The sequence below is a fragment of the Gorilla gorilla genome, chromosome 3, assembly GCF_029281585.2.
Source record: "Gorilla gorilla gorilla isolate KB3781 chromosome 3, NHGRI_mGorGor1-v2.1_pri, whole genome shotgun sequence".
Taxonomy (NCBI): domain Eukaryota; kingdom Metazoa; phylum Chordata; class Mammalia; order Primates; family Hominidae; genus Gorilla; species Gorilla gorilla.
Window position 1 is genome coordinate 55,592,930 of NC_073227.2, and position 24,838 is coordinate 55,617,767.

The following is a 24,838-nucleotide window of genomic DNA, read 5'->3' on the forward strand; positions in this document are numbered from 1 at the left end:
GACACAAGTAATGAGGAAATGCTCATGTAGGAGGTCCAGGAAAAGAATTCCTGGCCGAGAGACTAGCACAGGTGAATCCCTGAGGAAAGAATGGATTTGGCACATTTGAGGAAAAGAATGAAGAAGGTCCATGTTGCAGAATCAAAATGGCAAGAAGTAACCCTGGAGAACTATTGAGTGGGCAAACCATGTAGGACCTTATAGGTCATGAGAAGAAACATAGATTGTGTTGGAAATGCAGTGGGAAGTCATTGGAGGGAGTGGAAGGAGTCAGTTTGATCAATTAGAGAGATGGCATGACCTGGTTTACATTTTTTAAGTCCATTTCCAATTTGCCTTAGGAATACTGCGCTGGCAGCAAGCTGCCTTTTTTTTCTAAATGGGAAATGGGTTTAAAACCATCTGGCTGATTTTGGAAGATTGGATTGAGAATAGGGGAGGAAGCAGAGAGGGCAGTTAGATGGCTATCCAGCCATTCATAGAGACAGTTGATGGTGAATTGGAATGAAGGGAGTAATTTAGAGAAAGAGAAATGGATAGAGTTGGAGAAGTTTTGAAACAGTACTTTCTGATCAGTGGGAAAGGAGAAGTTAGTACTACTGGCTGTATTTCAGCTAGATTTAAAGTTTATCCTGTAATAAAGGCAACATGAGTTGAATAAATGTTCCTTCAAGGATTTTTTTCATCATGTTTACTTGTGAACCCATCACATTCAGTTACCCTTATCTTTACCTCTGTTGACAAATACCACTTGAAGAAATGGAGCTTTCTCTCAGAGAAACAAATGTAAGTACTGGCTTGTGTTGTTTTTTTCTTGGACCCTTGTTAATCTTACTCCCTCCCCGTTATCTGCTTCATTTCTAGGCATACTTACCCCATACCTTCTGGATCACCTTATTGGATGCTTTTTATCAAAGCCTGGTCTGCTTCTTTGTGCCTTATTTTGTGAGTCTTTGTTCACTCAGTATATTTGTTATTAATGAATCAATGATGCTTCTTTGTACTTTGCCACCAATTTCAGCATAAAGGAGGGCAGATTGCTCATATAATCAGGTTGATTATTAACTGACTAAATTATAATCTCCCCAAAAATATATGTTAGGTAATGGATTAAATTTAGATAGACATACATAGTTTGCGTCCTCTTAGGCCTCTTGTTAACTCTGTACTGCTTAAAAATTTTTATCAACGACTTGAACAAAATTGGATGTCTGGCTATATAATTAGATTAGTCAAAAATCAGACAGGCTGGGCACAGTGGCTCACACCTGTAATCTCAGCATTTTGGGAGGCTGAGGCAGTTGGATTGCTTGAGTTGAGGAGTTTGAAACCAGCTTGCACAACATAGTGAGGCCACCATCTCTACAAAAAATTTAAAAATTAGCTGAGTGTAGTGGTGTGGACCTGTGGCCCCAGCTATTTGGGAGGCTGAGGTAGGAGGATTGCTTGAGGCCAGGAGGTCTAGGCTGCAGTGAACTGTGATTGCGCCACTGCACTCCAGCCTAGACAACAGAGTGAGACCCTGTCTAAAAAAATCAGAGAGGCAATGCCAGAATATGAAAGCTTTTATTAGTGAGTGCTGGGCTAATTCGACTCGAATGATATTCAAAGCATTAAATTTAAGATTCCATAAGTAATGTCTTTAAAACTGTAAAATCTGTTTTACAGGTAAAGAATGGAAGAAATGTAACAAAGCAAAAAAAGTATAAACTTTAATTTTAGAAAATTTAGGCTAACACAATACACAAAGCAGCATTATATAGCTGCTCATCCACATATACCCTTCTCCTAAAGAAAACACCTGTTTTATCATGGGTGGTGTTAATAGAAGCACAGTATTAAGAATGAAAAAGATGATCATTTCTAAATTGACAATTTTTATTCTTTATTCAAATAAAATCATTTGAATTAGCCTTGCTAGAGTTTTCTAGCTATACTGCACTTCAGGAGAAATATAAACAAGACAATCTGAAGTATATTCAGAATAGAATGAAGATGATGCTGAAACATGAGAAAATTGTGTCATTAGAGGAATAGCATAAGGACTTGAAGACATATAGGAAAGGAGGGTATATTTTCCTAGGAAAGATAGTTATAATAGCTGCCTCAAAGATTTGTAGCTCTATTAAATAGAACAAATTTATCTATACCTTAAGAAGCTAGAAGTGTGAGTAAAAGGTTCCAAGAGGATCAATTATGATTCAGAATAAAGAGGAATTCCAGTTGAAAAAAACTGAAGATTAGATGCCCTGTCTGGGAGAGAGTCAGTCTCTTACTTGTGGAAATGTTCAAGTTTATTTCAAATGGCCAGTTCACAGGGACCTTGCAGAAGGGATTCAAGCCTTGGTTGAGCTGTAGATAAAGTGATGTTACCCACACCAAGTTGCACAACTCTCCAGGATCATCTAATGTCCCCTCTTTGTAGACCTACCAGGGCTCAGATATTGACATCTTTGCATTTGGAAACCCCCTGAACACAGCTGCTCTGTTCATCATTCTCCTCCATCTGGTCATTGAAAGCAAGAGTTTGGTGAGTGGTTTTCTTGCCTCTGAAGTAGCCTAAAATCTTTTATGCTTGGGGATATGTCTTCTATTAGCAGTGACCCTGAAGATAAGTGATAATGAGAAGAGTAATGAATCTATGGGAGAAGGGTGATCACAGCTACTCTGGATGATCATTGAATGCCATTATGCTGAGGTTGATGTGTAGCTGGGGACAGTGGAAAACACCTGCCTTGCTCCCTTTGGTAGTATCAGTGGTGGAGGGTTCATGGAGATGTGAGAAAGACTGGAGGGATATTTAACCTTCATTCTTCAAGACCAAGCTGATTACTTTTAGTTAAAATGAAAAAAGGTGTTGTATCATAATCCTGGTACAGTGACTTTAGGGATGATTTTATGCCTTCCTTATAATAGAAAAAATCTTTTTTGGCTCTCCTTTGGGTAAAACCCTTCAGTGGTTTCCCATTGTACTTGGAATAAAATATGAAAGCCCTAAGATGGTGCAGTGACGCTGCACTTCTCTCTTCAACCTCATTTCCACATATTTGTGGGCTGGAACCACCTTATCCCTCTTTCAGTTTCTTCAATACATTGAACTGATTACCACATCAGGATCTTGGCACTTAGCATATCTTTTAACGGAGGTAATTTGCATTCCCCCTTGCATCCCTGCACTTCACCCAATGCAAATGTTTTTTTAAATTTCATCAAAAATATAATTTCCCCCAACAGCCTTTCCCTAACCATCCATTCTCTGATACCATTCTCTTGCTTTTACTCATAACACTAATCTTAATTTATAATTATTTATTTAATTATGTGATGATCTCAGACCAGGTGCAGTGACTCACACCTGCAATTCCAGAGCTTTGGGAGGCTGAGATGGAGGATCACATGGAGCTAAGAGTTCAAGACCAGCCTGGGCAACATAGTGAGACCCTGTCTCTAAAAAAAATAACAAAACTAACTGTGTGTCATGGCACCTGCCAGCAGTCTCGGCCACTTGGGAGACTGAGGAGGAGGCTCACTTGAGCCCAACAGTTGGAGGCTGCAGTAAGCTATGATCATGCCACTGCACTCCAGCTTGGGAAACAGAGAAAAACCATCTCTAAAAACAAAAAAATGTGATTATCTTATTCATGTTTATCTTCCGCATTAGACTGTGCTCTCTGCGAGGGTAGGGTTCATGCCTATTTTGTTCACCACTGTATACCAGTGTTAAAGGACAAGACTGGCACACAGCAGGTGCTCAAAAAATATTTGAATGGATAAATAAATGATTAAATAACCAGTTTTTGGGTTATGTTTACCGTCCTGATAACATATGAATTTTAAATAGGAAATAGCTGAATAAGGTTATAGTTTAAAATATATGAAGTTATATTACAAAATTATTTATAACAATTTCTAAAGTAGGGCTGATTATTTTGGACATTATTTGCTTTGCTTATAATCATCTATAACAAAATATTACAAGCTAAAATGTAGTAAAAGGTTAATATCTGCAAATACCAGATGGGTAGATTAAAGGAAATTCTAGAACTGAAATATTTGGGATTGTTTTTATACCTATTCAATTTTTAAGCAATTGCATTGGTACTTTTGGTGGCCACCTGAGAAAATGCCAAAGGTTCTGACATTTATTAGTGTGCCAGAGGATTTAACACATAAAGTGTATCAGTTTGGGTTCACGGATTATGAGCAACATCATCTGAATAACCTGAACAAATAGAAAAGTTATTAAAAAATATAATGAAGAACCATGATAAAACAAAATAAAGAAAAGCAAAAATATCTGAGAAACCAGAGTGACTCTGGAGATGCACAGAGCAGAAACTAATGGTCAGGCTTGTCAGGATGGTCCTCTGGTCTGAACTGGCTCCATTTATTTTCTTTCTGCACTTGCCCCATTGTGCTCCAAGTCTACTCTCTTGTGATGGAATCCTATTTCCCTAGCTTCAGTCACAGGCTTTGGCTAGGGGAGGAATATTTTGCCGAGACTGCACACAATGCTGGAGTGCAGCATTGTGAAAGCTAGAGTCAAAGATAAACAGAGACTGCTGTTTAAAGGATGCATCATCAGAGAATTGTTTCTTATGCTGGAGGATGCATGGCTAGAGATCCTGGCCCTGCAGGTCTCTTGTTAATAAAAGCCAGCCATTCTGAAAGTATAAAACTCTTTCCCTTCATGCTCTTATTCACCATCTTATCGCCACCTCCCACTTCCCTGTTGGTTTTTACCCAGTATTCTTTGACTTTCACTTCTTTGTATCAATTAACTTAAATGTGTAAACTCTATGAAGTCACTATCTCACTTGCCAAAAGCATGTTTTTTGTTGTTGTTGTTTTTTGTTTGTTTTTGTTATTATTGTTGTTTTTGAGACAGAGTCTTGCTCTGTCGCCCAGGCTGGAGTGCAGTGGCACTATCTCTGCTCACTGCAAGCCCCGCCTCCTGGGTTCACGCCATTCTTCTGCCTCAGCCTCCCGAGTAGCTAGGACTACAGGCGCCCACCACCACGCCCCGCTAATTTTGTTTTTGTATTTTTAATAGAGACAGGGTTTCACCATCTTAGCCAGGATGGTCTCGATCTCCTGGTCTCGTGATCCACCTGCCTCAGCCTCCCAAAGTGCTGGGATTACAGGCATGAGCCACTGTGCCTGGCCAAAGCATGTTTTAAGAGATAAAAAAATGGAGCAAAATGGCTCAAATAGAAGGAAAGACATTTGAGAAAGAAAAAAAAGGAATTATTGTTTTAGCAGCATGAAGATCTTAATCCAGGAGTTAGCTAACATTTTTCTAGTTGTTTGTACATTTTATTTAAAAATAAGCAGTCTGTGTGACTCTTGTGAAGGTATCTGCCATGAGGAAATACTTTGCAAGATTAGGAGAGAAAAGAAGAAAATCTAATCTTATTTGAAAATTATAGCCCTAGAAAATAAAAGAGATTAATAAAGCACTGTTTCCCTAAAAAGCATATGTGCCACCAATAGTACACACCATGATTTTAGGTAGTACTGTATACTGCACTAAATAACACTAAATACTCATAATGTGAAGGTAATTCTGTTTTCATACTTCCGATTATATCAAAGAGGTATCTCATTTGATGCTATTATGTTTTATCACAGTAATTCTTGCTAATTTCTCTTTATAACAAAGATTAATCAAACCCTAGACTCAGCTCTTTTATAACAGAGAATATTAATATTATGAAGTTGGTGCCAAAAAAAACGCAATTATTTTTGCACCAACCTCATACATTTAAAGTAGGCATATACTTTTCTTCCTTTTTGAATTTAAATTTTTTTTTATTTCTAAAATTTTTGTGGGTACATAGTAGGTGTATATATTTATTATGTACATGAGATGTTTTGATACAGGGATGCAATGTGAAATAAGCACATCATGGAGAATGGGGTATCCATCCCTTCAAGCATTTATCCTTTGAGTTACAAACAATCCAAATAGATCCTTTAAGTTATTTTAAAATATACAATTATTATTGACTATAGTCATCCTATTATGCTATCAAATAGTAGGTCTTAGTCATTCTTTCTATTTTTCTTTTGTACCCATTAACCATCCCCACCTCCCCTGATACCTCCACTACCCTTCCCAGGCTCTGATAACCATCCTTCTACTTTCTATGTCCATGAGTTCAATTGATTTGATTTTTAGATCCCACAAATAAGTGAGAACATGCAGTATTTGTCTTTCTGTGCCTGCCTTATTTCATTTAACATAATGACCTCTAGTTCCATCCATGTTGTTGTAAGTGACAGAATCTCATTCTTTTTTTATGGCCAAATAGTACTCCATCGTGTAGATATACCACAGTTTCTTTATCCATTCATCTGTTGATGAACACTTAGGTTGCTTCCAAACCTTGGCTATTGTAAACAGTGCTGCAGCAAGCATAGGAGTGCAGATATCTCTTTGATATACTGATTTCCTTTCTTTTGGGTGTACAACCAGCAGTGGGATTGCTGGATCATATAGTAGCTTAATTTTTAGTTTTTTGAGGAACCTCCAAACTGTTCTCCATAGTGGCTGTACTAATTTACATTCCCACCAACAATGTACAAGGGTTCCCTTTTATCCACTTTCTAACCAATGTTTGACATTGCCTGTCTTTTGGATACAAGCCATTTTAACTGGGATGAGATTGAGATGATATCTCATTGTACTTTTCTTTCTAGATAAAGTTACTTAATTAGTGAACCAATGTTAAGAAAAATAATATGGCAAGATATACATGAATATGAAAGTAGCTAGGCTGTAGTATGACACGCAAACATTTATTTCTTGCTCATATAAAGTTGGCTGATATTCCAGACAGCTCTAGAAGCAACCATCCTCTCAGAGAACTTCTTGGTCAGTATGGAAGGAAAGGAGACAGCATGGAAAATTGCAGACCAGCTCTTACATACTTCTAACCGGAAAGTTTTACATACCCCTTGTACTCACATTTTATTAGTCAAAGCAAGACATATGGCCATGCTTAATTTCAAGGGAGTGTGGAAATGTGATCCACCTGAACGCTTACTCAGGGAGGAGAATGACAGTATTCGTGATCAACAGTACTGTCTAACACCTATTTGAATGGCTTAAGTTTGAGGTTCACTGGGAGGAACCTGTTTCCAGTTAACAAGGAAACAGACCAATGAGTGACTACATGAAGAAAATTAAGGAGAAAATCCAGACACCTCTTGGTGCATGGATAGTACAGAATAAACTAGTCAACAGAATTCCCTTTTGGCATTTGATTTAATTTAGTTTTACAGAATTCAAACGGTGATGTAATTCATTCACAAAAAATACTCCCATCTCCTTGATATCTTATATTTTGTTTATTAAGGTTTGTTACACCGTTCACCCAGTGCTTAGATGTATTGTCTCTTTAATGGAGCAGATTTGTCCAGGTGGCAATACTGTATCAGTGACAGAGCACTCATTTCCTCTGCTCTTCTTGTCTTACAGACTTGGATTCACTTGCTGGTCATCATTGGTAGCATCTTGTCTTATTTTTTATTTGCCATAGTTTTTGGAGCCATGTGTGTAACTTGCAACCCACCATCCAACCCTTACTGGATTATGCAGGAGCACATGCTGGATCCAGTATTCTACTTAGTTTGTATCCTCACGACGTCCATTGCTCTTCTGCCCAGGTATGGTATTTATTTTATCATTGAGAGAATAAATGGAATCATAGGCTAAGAATCCTTCAAGCAACTACACTACTAAGAATGGTTGGCAGGCCACCCTGTTTAGTAGTGAGAAAGTCCATTTGTGTCCTAGTTAAAATATTGGTTTTTAACTCTTTTATCAGAGAACGAAAGTGGCTTAAGCAAACCGAGAGACGGATTTATCTCTCATGAAAAAGTTTATCTGGTTGACAGTTTACAGGGATAGGGTAGCTTTGCTTCACAGGGTTATCTAAGGACCTAGATCCTTTTCTCTATCTTTTTACTTTGCTGTCTCCCAAGGGTCAGGCCCTTGTTTGGGTCCATTTCGTGCTGCCACAGTGGAATACCACAGGTAACTTATACACAGAAATTTATTGGCTCACAGTTTTGGAGGCTGAAAAGTCTAACGTCAAGCCACCAGAAGATTTGACGATCCCAGCTCCAAGATGGCACCTTGAACACTGCACCTTCAGATGGTGGAAGGGCAAAGAGGCAAAAGGGGATCAAACTCGCCCTGTTATAATGGCATTAATCTCACTCAGGAGGGCTCTGCCTTATCACCTCTTAAAGGTCCTATCTCTTAATATTGTAAAAACAGCCGCTAAATTTCAACATGAGTTTTGGAGGGAATAAACATTCCAACCATAGCAGCCCTCATCTCATGACGGAAGGTGACTCCTCAGCTGATCCTCAGCCCTGCTTGCCCCTGTATACAGGAATGGGAAAGTAGAGGGCAAGCAGCTTTGTTTTTATATTTTTGTTTGTTTGTTTGTTTTTCATGTAGTGGCATGAACCTACATATGTACATTGTAACTGAGTGGCTAAAATCTTGGAGTTTCTAAAAGGAAGAAAGGGAGGCTGGGTGTTGAGGGACAAGTAGCAGTCTCTACTACAATCTGTAAGCACTGAACACTTTTCAGATTTCCTCCCTTATCTGAGTTCAGTTATTCCCCCAGTTCTAGTTTAATCTGATTTATAGTGTTCTATGGGATGGAAATGACTAAGAAGAATACATGGGTTTTTAATATATAGATTCTTGGAACTCAGAACTCATCATCTCTGCAGTTTCACAAAATCTGTTTAGTTGAAAATATTATAACAAATAGTTGTTCTGCTTTTTTAAACATAAATGAGAGTCATAATGGTAAGTTCATGCATGTTATTCTATAACAGCGTCAACAAACTGTGGCAAACAGGCCAAATTTGGCCTACTGTCTGATTTTGTAAATAAAGCTTTGTTAGAATATAGCCATCCTCACTTATATATGATCTATGGCTGCTTTTGCAATACAACAGCAGAACTGAATAGTTCCAACAAAGTTTGTCTGGCTCCCAGTGCCTAAAATATTACTATCCAGCCCTTTACAGAAAAAGCTTGCCCGCTCTGATCTGTAACTGTATCATACGGCACAGTGGACACAATCCGTTGTTGCTGATGAATGTCTCTTCCAGAAATGCATAAGAAAACCCACCTGAGTTACTCAATGGTACTTATTATATAACAATATCACTGTGAAACTAAGATACTTCTATAGTGCTCACTGCTATTGCCAGCTTCCAGATTAAAAACTGACAAGATGAACTTACAGAATTTCTGAAAAAACAATTACTTAAAGGTTTTAGCTTTAAAAATTCTGGGCCTTTAACAGTATAGTTCTAATATTATCGTGGTATGCTAAAAAATGACTCCCTAAAAGATTTCCATGTCCTAATCCCTGTAACCTGTAAATTTTATCTTATGTGGCAAGAAAAGAACTTTGCATAAGTGATTACATTATGGATCTTGAGACAAAGAGATTAGTTATCCAGGTGGATCCTAAATGTAACCACAAGTGTCCTTATAAGAAAGAGGCAGAGGGAGATTTGACACAGAAGAGGAGAAGGCACTATGACTATGGGATCATGGATTCCTTAGCCACAAGCCAAGAAATGTCAGAAGCCACCAGAAGCTGGAAGAGGCAAGGAATAGATTCTCTACTAGAGGGTCCAGAGGGAGCATGCCCTTTCCAATACCTTGATTTTGGCCCAGTGAAGCTAATTTCATAATTTTTGCCTTGAAAACATTGAGAGAATAATTTTTGTAATTCTAAGCTACCAAGTTTGTAATAATGTGGTATAGCAGTCATAGGAAACTAATACAGATTTGGGTACTCAGAATAGGTTTCTGCTATAACAAATGCCTAAAACTGTGGAAGTGGCTTTGAAACTGGATAATGGGCAGAGGCAGGATGAATTTTGGCACATAATAGAAAAATCCTCCTAGACTTCCTTACACAGGCTCTTGGTAGAAATATGGACATTTAAGTTGTAACCAGTGATCTTGATAGCTACATTTACTTATTAGTTCCAGTATTTTATTTTAGATTTTCTACATATACAGTAATGCCATTAGCAAATAATGACCAGTGTGTTTCTTTCTTTCCAATACATAGGCACTTAATTTTTCTCATTGACCTGGCTAGGGAAGCTTGTCTTGTTTCTGATCCCAGAAGGAAAGGTTTCCATATTTCCCTGTTAATTATGATGTTTTATATAGAATTTTATGACTATACCATTAACCAGATTAAAGAAGTTCCATTCTATTCCTTATTTTCACATTTAAAACATATATAAATTTGTGTATCCATTGAGATAAGATTTTCTTTGTCACACTGTTAGTGTAGTAAATTACATTAATTGCTTTTATAATATGAAAACAATCTTGCATTCCTGAAAAATTAAGTTACTGTTGGTGAGGTTTCAGAAGAAGATTAAGAAGTCAGAGAAAGCCTGTATCATCAGATGCAGAGAATACATATATCATCATACACAGAAAGTTGCTAGAAATATGAATTTTCAAGTACATTGATGAGGACTTGGAAGAAAATGAGGAACATGCTTGGGAATTTGAGGGAAGTGGATCTGTCAAATACTGGCAGAAAAATCAGCTAAATTGTGTTCTACAGTAATATGGAAAGCAGAATTTGTAAGGAATGAACTTGGATATTTGGCGGAGGAGGTTTCTAAGCAAAGTGTCAAAGGTGTGTCCTGATTTACTGCTTATAGTAAAATGTGAGAGGAAAGAGACTGAAGGGAAAACTGCTAAGCCACAAGGAACTTGGTTTAGGAAATTCTCAGTCTATCCAGATTGCAAAAGTTGCTAAAATTAGGAGATTGACTGTTAGTAGTATGCTCTGGAGAGAAGTCTGAGAGCATAGCTGGACAACCTTTCTGCTAGTGCTGAAGAGATTAGTTATGTGATTCCTAGATCTCCTCAACCATTGCAGTAGTAACCAGGAAAAGAAATGAGATTATACAGGAAAGATCTGTGGTGGCCCCTCTTATCTAGTGGCATAAATCCAAGTGACATACATAGGAGAGTCACAAGACTTTTGAGAATGTTATACCAGAAGAAACACTGCCAGCTTAGTCTAGAAAGGGACACGTTTGTGGTACTTTGTTACAATAGCCATAGGAAACTGGTACAAATAGCATTTTTAACACTTACTATGTGTCAACACTCTGCCTGCTTTGTATGTATTGTCTCATTTAACCTAACATTAAGCCTATGTAGCAACTATTTATATTTAGTTATGTTTTTTAATAAACACTTATATGGCAATTACTATTTTCTAATTGCTTTACAAATATTAATTTATTTAATATTGTTTTATCTCCATTTTGTATTAGAGTTCGGTTACCCTCCCCCTTTATTTCAGGAGCCAAGTGGCCACCAGACCCTTTTACTTTTTTAATTCGTTAGTATTTGGGGGGGTTTTCCGTAATGCATTTGAGATGAATTTAATTCTAATGATGTTCCTTGTCACCTAGGTTTGTATACAGAGTTCTTCAGGGATCCCTGTTTCCATCTCCAATTCTGAGAGCTAAGCACTTTGACAGACTAACTCCAGAGGAGAGGACTAAAGCTCTCAAGAAGTGGAGAGGGGCTGGAAAGAGGAATCAAGTGACATCAAAGTATGCTAACCAATCAGCTGGCAAGTCAGGAAGAAGACCCATGCCTGGCCCTTCTGCTGTATTTGCAATGAAGTCAGCAACTTCATGTGCTATTGAGCAAGGAAACTTATCTCTGTGTGAAACTTCTTTAGATCAAGGCTACTCTGAAACTAAGGCCTTTGAGATGGCTGGACCCTCCAAAGGTAAAGAAAGCTAGATACCCTCCTTGGAGTTGCCAGTATTCTTTCAAGGTTGGAAGAGGGATTTTGAAGAGGTATCTCTCCAAGCAAGAATGACTTGTTTTTCCATAAGGGACATGAGCATTTTACTAGGCTTGGAAGAGCTGACATGATGAGCATTATTGTATGTTTGTATATACATTTGTGATAGAGGGCTAGAGTTTGACCTAGACAGAGTTTAAGGAAGTGAAATATTTAATTCAGAACCAAATGCTTTTGTAAAACTTTTTGGATTTTGTAAAAGCATTTTCATTCTCTTAGAAATTCAAGTATTTTCAAGGGGAGTCATTTGAGATATATTTATTTTACTAGGAGATCTTATATTCTAGGGAAATGCTTTAAATGGTCAGGCTCCAATCGGAATTTTTTTTATTAAGAAAAAAGTAGTTTTTAATACATTGGTTAGGACTCAGAGGAAATATGGAAAAAACATTGTAGATGGTTAATTTACAGATAAAATCCCAAGAGCCTTTTAAACAACAAGGTACCTAAAATAGGGTATAATTATACTGCTTAAAATACAGTTAGTGCCTATTAATAGCTTTTTATTTCCTATGGGAAGATGCTTTTGGTCTTCTGGCTGAAGATGTAGGCATACCTCTCTGCTCATTTCAATGTTTTCCTGAGGTGGAGCCTTCATTGGAAAGGGGAAAGAGGGATTCTAGGGTTTCATCAGGGACCAGGAATGCATTCCTCTGTCAGGTTCCAATCAAGAGAAGACCTTTTATGAGATCTGCCTCTGTATAGATGTTGTAAGTTAGGAAACTGAAGCCATAGGTCAGGCAGACATCAGCTCAGCCTGTGGCCCATTGGGTGATTTCCTGTATTTTAAAACTGACAGTAGCCTGATCAAAGTGATACAATCAATTTCAAAACAATCTTCCAGAGACCACTTGAAGGTTCATAGTTTTTACAATACCCTGAGACTTTTCAGGTGTTGGAGCCTCTAAAATATGAGATATAAACAGAAACTAATACAAGTTGTTCTCTGGAGGTTTCTATGAGGTTCTTAGAAAAATTTGGTTTTAAAATACATTTGAGGACAGGAATGTCTATAGCAAGTTTACTGCTATTGCAAATCATGTATGCTGGCTTTAGTTGTAACAAAGAAACGATTTTATTCTAAGTAAGGCCAGGTGCTACTATAAAATCATATATTCCTGTTGAAGTTCTTTTGAAATCCTATCTCTATTTATTATATTTGAAAGTTGTCAGCCAACAGTCATCCAGAATTTCCTTCCTGAATCTCCATGCTCATATGCAATGTCTACATCAAGGTCTTCTTAATGACTATTATTCTCAGGGTTTAGTTTTCTACCTTCTGCCTACTATTTTGGTCTGACATTTTTGTAGCCTTCTGTTATTATTGCAAATAGTCTTTTACATAAGCTGATTTCGAGAACTTTCAAAATCTCACATAGCTAATGGAAGTTGCTTTCTGCTTTCTTATGACTGTTTTTATAAATAAACTGTTTCATAAATAATGTATACTGGAAAATTGTCATCACTCTTGTAAACATTTGCCAAATCCAACTGTAATTAGGACCAGAACTTAGAAGGAAAGTCACAAAGCATGCCTTTTACCAGAATATTGCTTTGCCTTTTCTTATATGGAAAATCACTGATGTCATATCATTTATTATCCTCACAGCAGCTGGCATTCATTCCCTGAAATCGTCGTCTCCTGATAAACAATAATTTAGAGATATGTTCACTTGTAAATAAAAAGGTTAGAATCTAAGGACAAAGAATGATCCAAAAATACTAAGGAAAAAGAACAATTTTCAATTTTCAGAATTAAATTATCTGTACATATGAATAGAGGAAAATACTGAGTGCTAATGTTACAGGGCCACAATCTCGTATCCACAATTCCAAAATCTCCAAACCTCTGAAAACTGAAATATTTTTCATAAATTAGGCGTAAATTCTATGCCCTGAACAAATGTAAAGCTATTTATATACTTTGCTTAATGTAATCATTCATATACTTTGCTACAAAAATATTAATATATTTCATTACTGAATGCTAAACTGTATTTCTTTTTAAAATTTGGAAAATTTTTAATTCTGAAACACAATCTAGACCTTAGGCTAAAGAGGTTGGGATCTGTATGAAGCCTTTAAAGGGTCACATTTACAAGTCAATAACTCTTTTACATAAAGTTACCCAGGTTGATGTGATCTGGTGTTCAGTGTATTTCACCAAATTTGGGAGGGACCAAGGGTTATATCATTGCTCTCAGTAGATAAGAACATTGATTAATATATACATTTTGGGATATAATCTTATTACAAAACGTGTATAAAATAATTGTATTGGGTTCCCAAAATGTACTCTAGACGTTAAAGATCTGTGTGCCCTTACCAGGACTAAAGTTCCCACTGGACACTTAATGGGCAATTTGAGACTATTAGCAACCTCTAATTTCAGACCAGTCAAGGAGCCATTGATCCTCTAAAATAAAAGAGCATGTACCTGTGAGAGTGAGATATAAGGGAGGTGAATTGTGATTGGTAAGCAGGGTGCCAGCATGCTGTTATAGAGACAGAAACAATTTCTTAGGACTTGCCACCCATATCCATCCAAAAAAAAAAAGGTGATTAGACCATTACCATTTTATTTGTATTAAGAATTATTTAAAATAAGTATAATATATATATTTCACTGAGCCTAAGTTGAGCAGGCTAAAAGTTGATACATTGAGTATATAGCTACAACTGTAACAAAACTGACATATGTTCTTGAACTTTCATACAATCGTGACCACAATTCAGTTGCTGGATTTCACAGTCTCCTTAGGTTTATACAGACTGAAGGACGGGAGATGAATAGTATAGAAATTGCTACAACTTTTTGAATTTCAACTATGTTTACACACAGAAAAGATACAAAAATACATGTATAAAATTGCAGGTAGTATCTATTTGGAATGCTGAGGCAGTCCAGGTTGCTGGTGGAGGTTAGTAGGGAATCCTAGTTGTTTAAAAGGCAAAATGGATGCCTGACTAATTAAATTAAGTATATATGAAGATTTGTGTTTTAAAGTTTTTTAGAGGGGAAAAATACTTTTTACCAAATTGCTTCAGAAATTGAGTTGCGTAAAGTGGCCTAGAGCTAAAAATCATTTCTAAAATTTTAATTACCAATGAGAAGAAACCAGATATTAAACATCTTTTGAGGAAAATTACAAAATGTTTTACTCCATGCAAAGTTTGCTGTTTATGACTTTGTTGGTATGGATGAACGCAAGAAAACTGAAAAATAAATTTAATTAAACAAGGGATGCAAATTAATTTTCTTTTTAAAAAATTGCATCTCTCATCTAAATTCTCTTTTGCAAAGTTTAATATCCAGTTCTTTGCCACATAAGTAAAACAAAATATTGCCCATAAATATAGATGTAGTTGTTGCAGTCTCAATCAGCCAACTCATATATCCTGAACAAACCCAGCTATGAGGACAGTTCTATAGAGACTCTTCTATAAAATTATGATCTTGATATACATCCAGAATGGGGGTCCAATAATGTCAAGTGTTAATATTGATATCTAAAGAACTTTGCATTCAATATGTCTTGCTACCTAAATGGATGACATTGGTCTTTTATTGCTGTCTTTTATCAGTTCTCAGAATTATGCAAACATTAGAAGGGTAATAGTAAATACTTTAAACATGTAAATTATCTTGGCTTTTAATAAATCAAATGACGAGTTACTGGGTTCAGCACACCAACATGGCACATGTATACATATGTAACTAACCTGCACGTTGTGCACATGTACGCTAAAATTCGAAGTGTAATAAAAAAAAATTGTGGGGTATAAAAAAAGAAAAAGAAAAGCAAGTCTCCAATGTTAACACTGAAATTTACCACTACGCACTGAGCTTGAGAAACAAAAACTGGTAGAGATAATTAATCAGCCTAAATCTCTATGTCTTTTTTTGTGATAGGATAAAAGAGAACATTCCATAACCTGTTACTGTAGCACCTGCATGATTTTAAATCTCTCCAGAGTCGATAATTTTGTGCTGCAGTCATGGTTAGGCCTGGCAAAAGGACAAAGTCTGCTTTGTTTGCTTTTGTAAAGTCTTTCACTGAACTTGAAATAAGAGAAAAATGAAGGTGAAAAAATAAATTGAAAAAAATTAGTCCAAAACAAACATGCAAATTTGCAGTGCACGATTGAGCATTTCTGTCCATGAAAAGTGCTTCTGTACAGCTCTCTGCAGGCAGCTCTTCACAGTCAAGAAGGCCATTTTCTTTTAGTGTAGCTGGCAAAAGTCTCTGATCATCCTTATAATTAGTTTAGGAGAAAGGTCTGGATGTAAATCTGTCTTTTAATCCATTCGACGAAATATGACACATTACTATAAACGCCAGGCCCCAGGACTTTGGAAAAGCAGACGGAGCCCCATGAAGTTAATCCAAATAATGTCCACCGTCCTCCAGGCTTCTCACAAACAAGAGGCCCACCGCTGTCACCCTGCAATAAGTAACGATGGGAGTTAGGAACTGGCATTTCTGGGCAGTAATGTGTGTCGATGCTATCCTGAGGATACAATAAAGCTAAACCCAGGTTAACCAACTTGGAAAGTTTCAACAAAGCTTTCCTTGTCAGCCTGTGGAGGAGTTGTGCTTTCCACTGTAGAAATAGAACTTTCAAATAAACATCTTAAACTCTGATCATTAAAAGGGTGGAGTGGCTTGGGAAGAAATTATATTTTTCCCCCAGGAAATTACCTTTTTCAGGCACTTTCTGCACTTATAAAAATATGTCATAAAGTTTTTAAAAAGTATCAGAACTACCTCAAAATTGACCTCATTCTAATTTAAGCTTGACTTATGACTGTGGAAAGTACCCAAAAGGGAATAAAGATCCCCCCCCCCCCAGTACTGCAAACATATTCTAAACTATCTATTTTCAAGATTCTTGCTTTGTGAATGAATACATTAAGTATAACACAATTTGGGGTCCCTTACTACACTTCTTAATAGTTCTTAGGACTTTTTAATTTGGCATAGTTGAATACAAAATAAGACCACTTAAAATTATAATGAATCATTAATAGCCTGTATTTTATTTCACATATATAGGGATTTTCATTCATGATATTTAAGGATTCCAGTTGAATTATATTCAGTTTTTCCCCCAAATATAGTTAATGATAAAATGCTATGGCATTAGAGATAGCAATACTTGCTACATCTGAAAACAAAGGTGTATTCTGCACTGCCTCAAAAAAGAAGAGCTGATATCATGGAAAATAAAAGAGTAAATATGTGAATTCATTGTGGAAGATTACAAATACTTCTTGACCTACAAGACTTTCAAAATTAGAAGCATATCTATGGTCTTCCTACGTGGTATTGTTGAAGAACATAGGACTAATGTTTCTTGATCCTCTTCTAAACATTTTCCACATATTAGCTCATTTAATCTTTACAAAATACCTAAGAGTTTATATTATTTATTATATCTGTTTTGGAGATGATGAAACAGAAGCACAGGTTAAATAACTTATTCATTGGCAGAGGCTGGATTTGAATCCAGGCAGTCTGGTAACAGGATTCCAACTCTATAACTACTAGGCTACCCTGCTTCTTAGGAATATTAGTGAATATTATTGCTATGAAAGAGAAATTATGCCCGGCGTGCTGGCTCACGCCTGTAATCCCAGCACTTTGGGAGGCCGAGGCAGGCAGATGACTTGAGGTCAGGAGTTCCAGACCAACTTGATCAACATGGTGAAACCCTGTCTCTACTCAAAATACAAAAATTAGCCAGGTGTGGTGGTGGAAACCTGTAATCCCAACTACTCTGGAGGCTGAGGCAGGAGAACCCCTTGAACCCAGGAGTTGGAGGTTGCAGTGAGCTGAGATCACGCCACTGCACTCCAGCCTGGGAGACAGAGTGAAACTCCATCTCAAAAAAAAAAAAAAAAGAAGAAAAAAGAGATTAAAATTTTGATTGTGCTGTATGCTTTTGTGTAAGTGATGATCTTTAAATTTGTAACTTTCCAATACCCTAAGCCAAAATCATAAGCATAGAACTTGCAAGGAGCTGAATTTTTCTGCCTAAGAGCCTAATTGAATTTTTTTAAAGCAAAATTTCTTTGTTACAGGTATATAATGCTTAGACGAAAAAGAAAAATTTCCTGGAAACATTTCACAAATTATTTTCACAAATTTGTTTTCACACATTTCATATACATAGGGTATTTCATTCTTGATCTCTCCTTATATAAAATAAATAAGATGCTCGGCTATTGAAGTGGAACTGTTATGTCAGAGGGTGATTAAAATGGAACGTGTTTAGAATGTCAGCACATTTTCACTTCCAGATAAGACATTTAATAAAATAATTATTTAGCATCTACTCTTTGCAAAGTTCTGTGCTAGTGTATAAGCAAACGAATAAGGCACTGTTTTTGTCCCAGAGCAGCCAAAAGTCAGCTTGGGTAACAAGGATAACTTCACATGAAAGCAAAATCTAATGGCTAGAAAGAGGAGGTCAAAGGAATGAGTGATGACTTCCAGGTGGAGAGGAATAAAAAATGCCTTCCTGAGATGTGGGTTTTGAGTTAGGCTTAGTGAGTCAGGTAGGCACTCCATTAAGTGCAAAATGAAAGGTGAAAAGCAAGCAATTAAAAATGAAAGGGAGACTACAGCTAAAGGCACAACTGATCTGGTCTGTTCTTTTGGTCCTCTTTGTAATATTGGGCTTGAAACCAACATTTATATTTGGCTTCAGTATTCAGTATTCAGGTTTATAGATTGTCACGGAGTAACTCACGCTTCATTATGTCCTGTTGATACAATTAAGGAAAATAATATATGTCACATAATAGAGGTCTAAGTAGAAAAATTTGCTTCTGATATAGTAAAAAGTAGGTTTTGTTTGTTTTGTTTTCTACCTGAAGTTGTGTTAGAGAATATCTGGTATGCATTTAGTATACCCAGTACTAAATGAACTCCCACTGAACTCAGTATACACCACTGAACTCCCACTACTAAAGAAGTCGGCAAGACCTGGTTCCTATTAGGCATCATGATAAGAACATGCCCATGCCTGTGTCTGTGGGCCTTCAGCTCTCTGTCAAGGAATCATCTCCCTTCCCCTCCTTTAGCAACTGCCAAGAGATGATCTTGAACATGTGCCAAGAGGTGCTAGTTTTTGGTAAACCCCCAAATGACACTGGAGAGAGGAAGAAATGTAGTTATATTAATCATTGCTGCCAGACTGACTGGTTTCATATCCTCAATCTACCACCTTCATGCTGGCTGATTTGGGGCAAATTACTTAACCTCCTGTATTCTTGATCTGTTTAGGGAAAATAAAGACACTGCCATATGGGTTGATTGTGATAATTAAATGAGTCATTAGAAAGCGTTTTGCAGAGAGCCCGAAACATCATAAGCACTAAATTAATAGATGTTAATATTGGCGTAATTACTGTTCATCGAATGTCTAAGTATGTGCCAGATATCATATACAGATATGTGAAAGATATGGGCTTCCAAATACATTCACTTAGTTAATCCTCATGGGCAGAATTAGTCCCATTTTACTCATGAGAAAGCTATCTAGAGAGGTTAGATAACCTCCCCGGGTTATACTGGTCTTACTGGCAGAGATGAGTTCCAACCCAGATAGTTCAGGCTTCAAATCCTGTGCCCCACACCCACATCATGCTGCCTCCTACAACACTTTATTTTGGGCCTGGGAAATCAAACCCAGTCCTCCCGTAGAGAAGGGAGGGATTCCTTTACCACCATCCACGTCAGCAGGATGACTTGTGGCCATGAGGCAGAAAGGAGGATGGTCTCAGCGAAATGCCAAGGGAGCTGCCTGCCTCCCTCTTTCCCATGACAACTATCTAAGGAATCACCACAGGGCCATTTTCAATACCCTGATTTTTCCATTCTAAAATGGATCATCAAAAATATAGTTTCTTTAAATTGAGTTAGTATTTAAGAGCACTGTTGTATCTTTTCTTCATTACTAAACTGTAGGGGGTAATTTACTCCAAAGCAGTAAAATAACAAAGGTGCTTCACAGCAGCATAGTATAATAACTGTCTTCCCCAGTTTTTGTTACAAGCTTATTTGAGCACTTGCACTTTTCCCTCCTTTCCTGGGAGCCAGTCCAGTATAATGTTCGATGTGTGTCTATTAAGCAAAAATAAAACGGCACCTCTACACTATTATGTTAATATGTTCTACAAACTCTCATGGCCATGAATCCTGAGTATCTAAAGGTTGAGTTCAGTGACATTTGAGGACATGCTGGCAATCAAGTGAGGGCCCAGACAACACCAGTGTGATGACCCCTGAGACAGAGGTAGTCCTGTCTCACACCCTGGAAGTTGGGGTGTTGATGTGTGGCTTCCTGCCATCACCCTAATGGCTGACAATGTCCTTTCATGCCTTCCCTGCTTCCCTAGGGCAGCCAGGTGGAAGCCATGGTTACTACTAGCTCCTCTTAGAACCTCATGTATCCTAGCCACTAAAATGGTTGAATGAGATGAACAGGAAAAATTGTTTTTCTCCTGTTGCTGAACAAGGGTGATGTTCCCCATATAGTAGATGAGACAGTAGAAGGCACCTGAATAAAGAGGATGGGTGTAATTGTGGGGATTGCTTGTGTACCAGCTGCAGGAAAATGTGCTGTTAATAATTAAACATTTGGCAACAAATGATTTTCAAAAAATGTTTCCAAAGGGCCATACATAATAATGAGTTTATAGGAATCCACTGAAGTTATTGTTGAACTGAATCTCCTTGGTAACCAGAAAGCAACTTACCATGCATGAATCAACTGTGCCAGACTCATAGCCAGCACATATCATCCGAGTGGTGATGGTCTTCACGTCAAAGTAGGACTGACAATGTTCCAGAGAAATAATGCGGACCTCTCCCTCTTGCAGCTTAAATGGCACTGAATTTTTAAAAAATAAGAATATATATATGATGATAAAATGACTCAAAAGTGAGGCTAGTGAGGCTAGCCAAATATGAAATGCAAATATAATATAAATATTTTTATACCAAGAGAGGCATATTCTTTACTTGAAATGTCATTTTAAAGACATGGCTGGTTTGGAATCAGAATTTTCTAGTTAGAAGCGTTCATAGCAATTATCCGGTGAAACTCCTTTATTTTATTAATGAGGAAACCAAGGCCTAGACTGGTTAAGTAAGTTGGTTCATCCTTACCATATGCTACAACCAAAACAATAGCTACTACAAAGAAAAGAAAAAAATCAAGCCAGAGCTCTGCTGGCTGCCAGATAGGAGGCTGCCAGATAGGAGGCTGCCAGCTTGGCGTCAACTCAGCATGATAGTCCTGCTCTGCTAAAGTAGAGAAAACCTGTTTAATCTAACAGGGAAGGGTTGTCCTATTCTTGATGAAAAGAATATGCCTCAATATGTGCCCCAGCAGCCATTACTTGATGTAAGAACCTCTAATCCTAGAGGATATGACAGAGAGATATCGAAAAGCACAAAGCCATCCCTTGGTATTGACAGAGAGAATATGTGAATTCCATCTTGCTTAAAAGTTCTTGAAGAATGACAATGGATTTCTTGAAGCAAGACAGCATGAATCTTTCACTGTTTAGCCATTCTGCAAAATTATACAGACTGTTCTTCTTTTAAACAGTGATGGTGAAGCACTACTGGGTACCTTATTGGAAGAAAGAGCCATTTTTAGGAAAATCAATGTGATGCAGACAGTGGATGTTTCACAGACTGTCAAAAGAATAAGAACAATAGCTAACATTTATTGGGCACTAGTGGATCTCATTGCCTTTAATCTTTACAATACTCCTGTGAGTTAGGTAGTTGCTATTTTTTTCCATTTTATAGTAAGCTTGAAAGTTATACAGTCAGATCAATCAGGTCTTTCTGACTGAATTCAGCAGATCTTTGCTTTTTTTTTTTTTTTTTTTTTTGAGACAGGGTCTCATTCTGTCACCCAGGCAGTGGTCACTTGCTCACTGCAGCCTCCACCTTGGCTCAAGAAATCCTTGGCTCACTGCAGCCTCCACCTTCCAGGCTCAAGAAATCCTCCCACCTCAGCCTCCCAAGTAGCTGGGACTACAGGCACACACCCCCATGCCAAGCTAATTTTTTTTTTGTAGAGACAGAGTTCCACCATGTTGCCCAGGCTGGTCTTGAACTCCTGGGCTCAATTCATGCTATACTACATGTGTGGAGTGTGCATTATGTTGCACTATTGTTCTGAGTTCAGTATGGATATTGTAGGAGGAATATAAGCAGAAACAATATCAAGCATAGTCTGCTCTTAAATTACAGAATTAATCATAGCTTTGAAAAAAAACAGATGCATAGGAATGGTGACAGCATGTCTAACATTGCCTTCAAAATTGTTACATGTGAGTTTTTTTGAAAAAGTCATTGACTTCTGCCTATTGAATTTCCTTTCTATTCTGTAATTGATGAAACAGAAAAGAAACTCAACGTAAGTCAAACCTTATCTGACTAAATTTTAAGAAAAAATTCCTTCAAATATACAGTTTTTAAGGCCAATAACAGAATGCCAATATACATTATTATTCTTGAAAGCCATGGCATTATACTTGATATGGACAGAGTAGGCAGCACTTACAGTTTTTTTTTTTTAAGTTTCAGGTGGGTGGATCACCTGAGGTCAGGAGTTGGAAACTAGCTTGGCCAACGTGGTGAAACCCCGTCTCACTAAAAATAAAAAATAAAAAAATTAGCCAGGCGTCATGGCACATGTCTGTAATCCCAGCTACTCGGGAGGCTGAGGCAGGAGAATCACTTGAATCTGGGAGGTGGAGGTTGCAGTGAGCCGAGATTGTGCCACTGCATTCCAGCCTGGGTGACAGAGTGAGACTCCATCTCAAAAACAAACAAATAAACAAACAAACAATTATTATTTCTAAATTAGGTCAAACTGAATGAGAGAGTCCATTGTAGGGGTTTAGAGTAAATACAGAGTACACATTTTAAATTTCTATGTGTTTTATATGTTAAGTCATCTACAGAGCCAAACTATTTTAATCAATTTAAATAGTCAAATAGCAAATCAATATACTTTCTTGAAGGACTTATAGTTTGTACTACAGATGTTGATAAGACCAAATCATAACATAGAATTGGAAATATGACCATGCAGCTTGACTGCAGAGATTCCTAGTGACTGTCTCTATCATTGGGCTATCTGCAGGCAGATAGAGAGAGTCCAAAGCACAGTTCAGTGACAGGTCTCCTCCTGCCACAAGGAAGCTCCAAAACATTAATAGTAGCTCCCGGAGAGAGATTCTGAAGTGTGGAGAGGGATTTTTGAGATTGCATCTGAGCTTGGCCAATTTAAATGCCATGGTTCATTATTAATGTCTACAATTTGCACAGCAGATGAAGTGTGACACATCGCTAAGTATTTACCATTTGTGGCTATATTTTTGTAAGAGAAAATGGGAAATTATGGCTAAAAGCTACCTAGCTTTTGGGTCTGGGTACTGGGTCTCATTCTGTTACCCAGGCAGTGGTGAGATCTTGGCTCACTGCAGCCTCCACCTTCCAGGCTCAAGAAATCCTCCCACCTCAGCCTCCCAACTGAGGAACACAATGTTTCTCAGGCTCCTGAAGATCCTGGCTGATATGGTTGGCTGTGTTCCCACCCAAATCTCTCATCTTGAATTGTAGTTCCCATAATCTCCACGTGTAATGGGAGGGATCTGGTACGAGTTAATTGAAACATGGGGGGCAGTTACCCTCTTGATAGTGAGTTCTCACGAGGTCTGATGGTTTTATAAGGGGCTTTTCCCCCTTTTGCTCAGTACTTCTCCTTGCTGCTGCCATGTGAAGAAGGACATGTTTGCTTCCCCTTCCACCATGATTGTAGGTTTCCTGAGGCCTCCCCATCCCTGCAGAACTGTGAATCAATTAAACTTCTTTCCTTTATAAATTACCCAATCTCAGGTATGTGCTTATAGCAGCATGAGAATGGACTAATACACTGGCTTACTTTTATTGCCCATGTGGCCCCAGCCTGTGATATAGCAGTACGTGTCAGGCTGTAGCCACTGCTCCGGGTTGGGCAAGCAGACAGGCCGGACGTAGCCAGTCTCATTGATGTCTTCACTCAGCTCAACGATGCTGATGTCATAGTCCACCACTGCTCGACTGTAGCGGGGATGCAGGATGATGGTCTTCACAAAGCGTGTCTGCATGAACACTGATGGATGGTCTAGATTGTTGATGCCAAGCACCACTTTCCAAACTGCAGCATTCTCTCTCCTAAAATTATAATTCAAGAGCTATTGGCATCTTAAACTCTAGTTTATCGTGTGAAATTCGCATGTAATTTTAAAACATTTTATTTATGTAAATAATGGCCATTTTCATGCCCACCTCTCAATGTATTCATATAAGTGGCATTTATATAATAGCTTGAGTGATTAGCAAATAAGTATTATTGTTGCAGAAAGCATAGCTCATGATTCCTGAATGGGGCTAGTCTTTAACATAAAACTTCTTCAGTTTTAAAGGCAGGCAGAGTTAGTTACTTGCTTCACAGAATGAGCAAGATAATGAAAAGCTATGAAGAAGAGAGAGGAGCAAGAGGAAAAGTGAAAAAGAAGAAGAGGAAGCCAAGACTAAGAGATTCCTCCAAGAAAGAGCAAGTGACTTGAAGAAATGCCAGGGGAACCTCCTACAGATTTCCAGCTCAGGGCTTAAAAAGGTCACCCACAACCTCCAATGGTCATTCTCATACTCCACTGTTTTTGAATACTTGTCAACAATATTTTAGTCGATTCCCGCCTTAAAACACTTTCTTCACTTGGCTTCCAGGTCTTGCCATGCTCCAAAATTTCTTCCAATCTCATGGACCTTTCCCTCTCAGTCTTTTCTTCTGGGTTCTCCTCTTTGGCTCTCAGTCTCCATGTTGAAATGCTCTGGAATTTCACTCTCAGCTGTCTA

General features: G+C 37.7%; 2 protein-coding genes across 12 annotated transcripts in view; one reads left to right on the plus strand and one right to left on the minus strand.

Moving 5' to 3' along the window:
• Positions 1–13,349, plus strand: part of ATP10D (ATPase phospholipid transporting 10D (putative)) — a 123,817-nt gene extending 110,468 nt beyond the window's left edge. For all 3 annotated transcript variants that reach the window (XM_063705257.1, XM_063705259.1, XM_063705258.1), the window contains 4 exons: positions 865–945; positions 2,426–2,530; positions 7,484–7,671; positions 11,500–13,349. In XM_063705257.1, the coding sequence (XP_063561327.1) occupies positions 865–945; positions 2,426–2,530; positions 7,484–7,671; positions 11,500–11,839 (714 nt within the window). In that variant the 3' untranslated portion in view covers positions 11,840–13,349. The remainder of the gene's footprint in view (positions 1–864; positions 946–2,425; positions 2,531–7,483; positions 7,672–11,499) is intronic.
• A 77-nt stretch (positions 13,350–13,426) lies between these two features.
• The window catches only part of CORIN (corin, serine peptidase), a 244,941-nt gene continuing 233,529 nt past the window's right edge, over positions 13,427–24,838 (minus strand). For 8 of the 9 annotated variants that reach the window (XM_055385560.2, XM_055385559.2, XM_055385557.2 and 5 more), the window contains 3 exons: positions 23,883–24,154; positions 20,671–20,804; positions 13,427–16,349 (listed from right to left, as the gene is read on the minus strand). In XM_055385560.2, coding sequence (XP_055241535.2) covers positions 16,167–16,349; positions 20,671–20,804; positions 23,883–24,154 — 589 coding nt within the window. In that variant the 3' untranslated portion in view covers positions 13,427–16,166. Of the gene's footprint in view, positions 16,350–20,669; positions 20,805–23,882; positions 24,155–24,838 lie in introns of those variants that run through there. The other variant, XM_055385562.2, reaches the window with a different exon arrangement.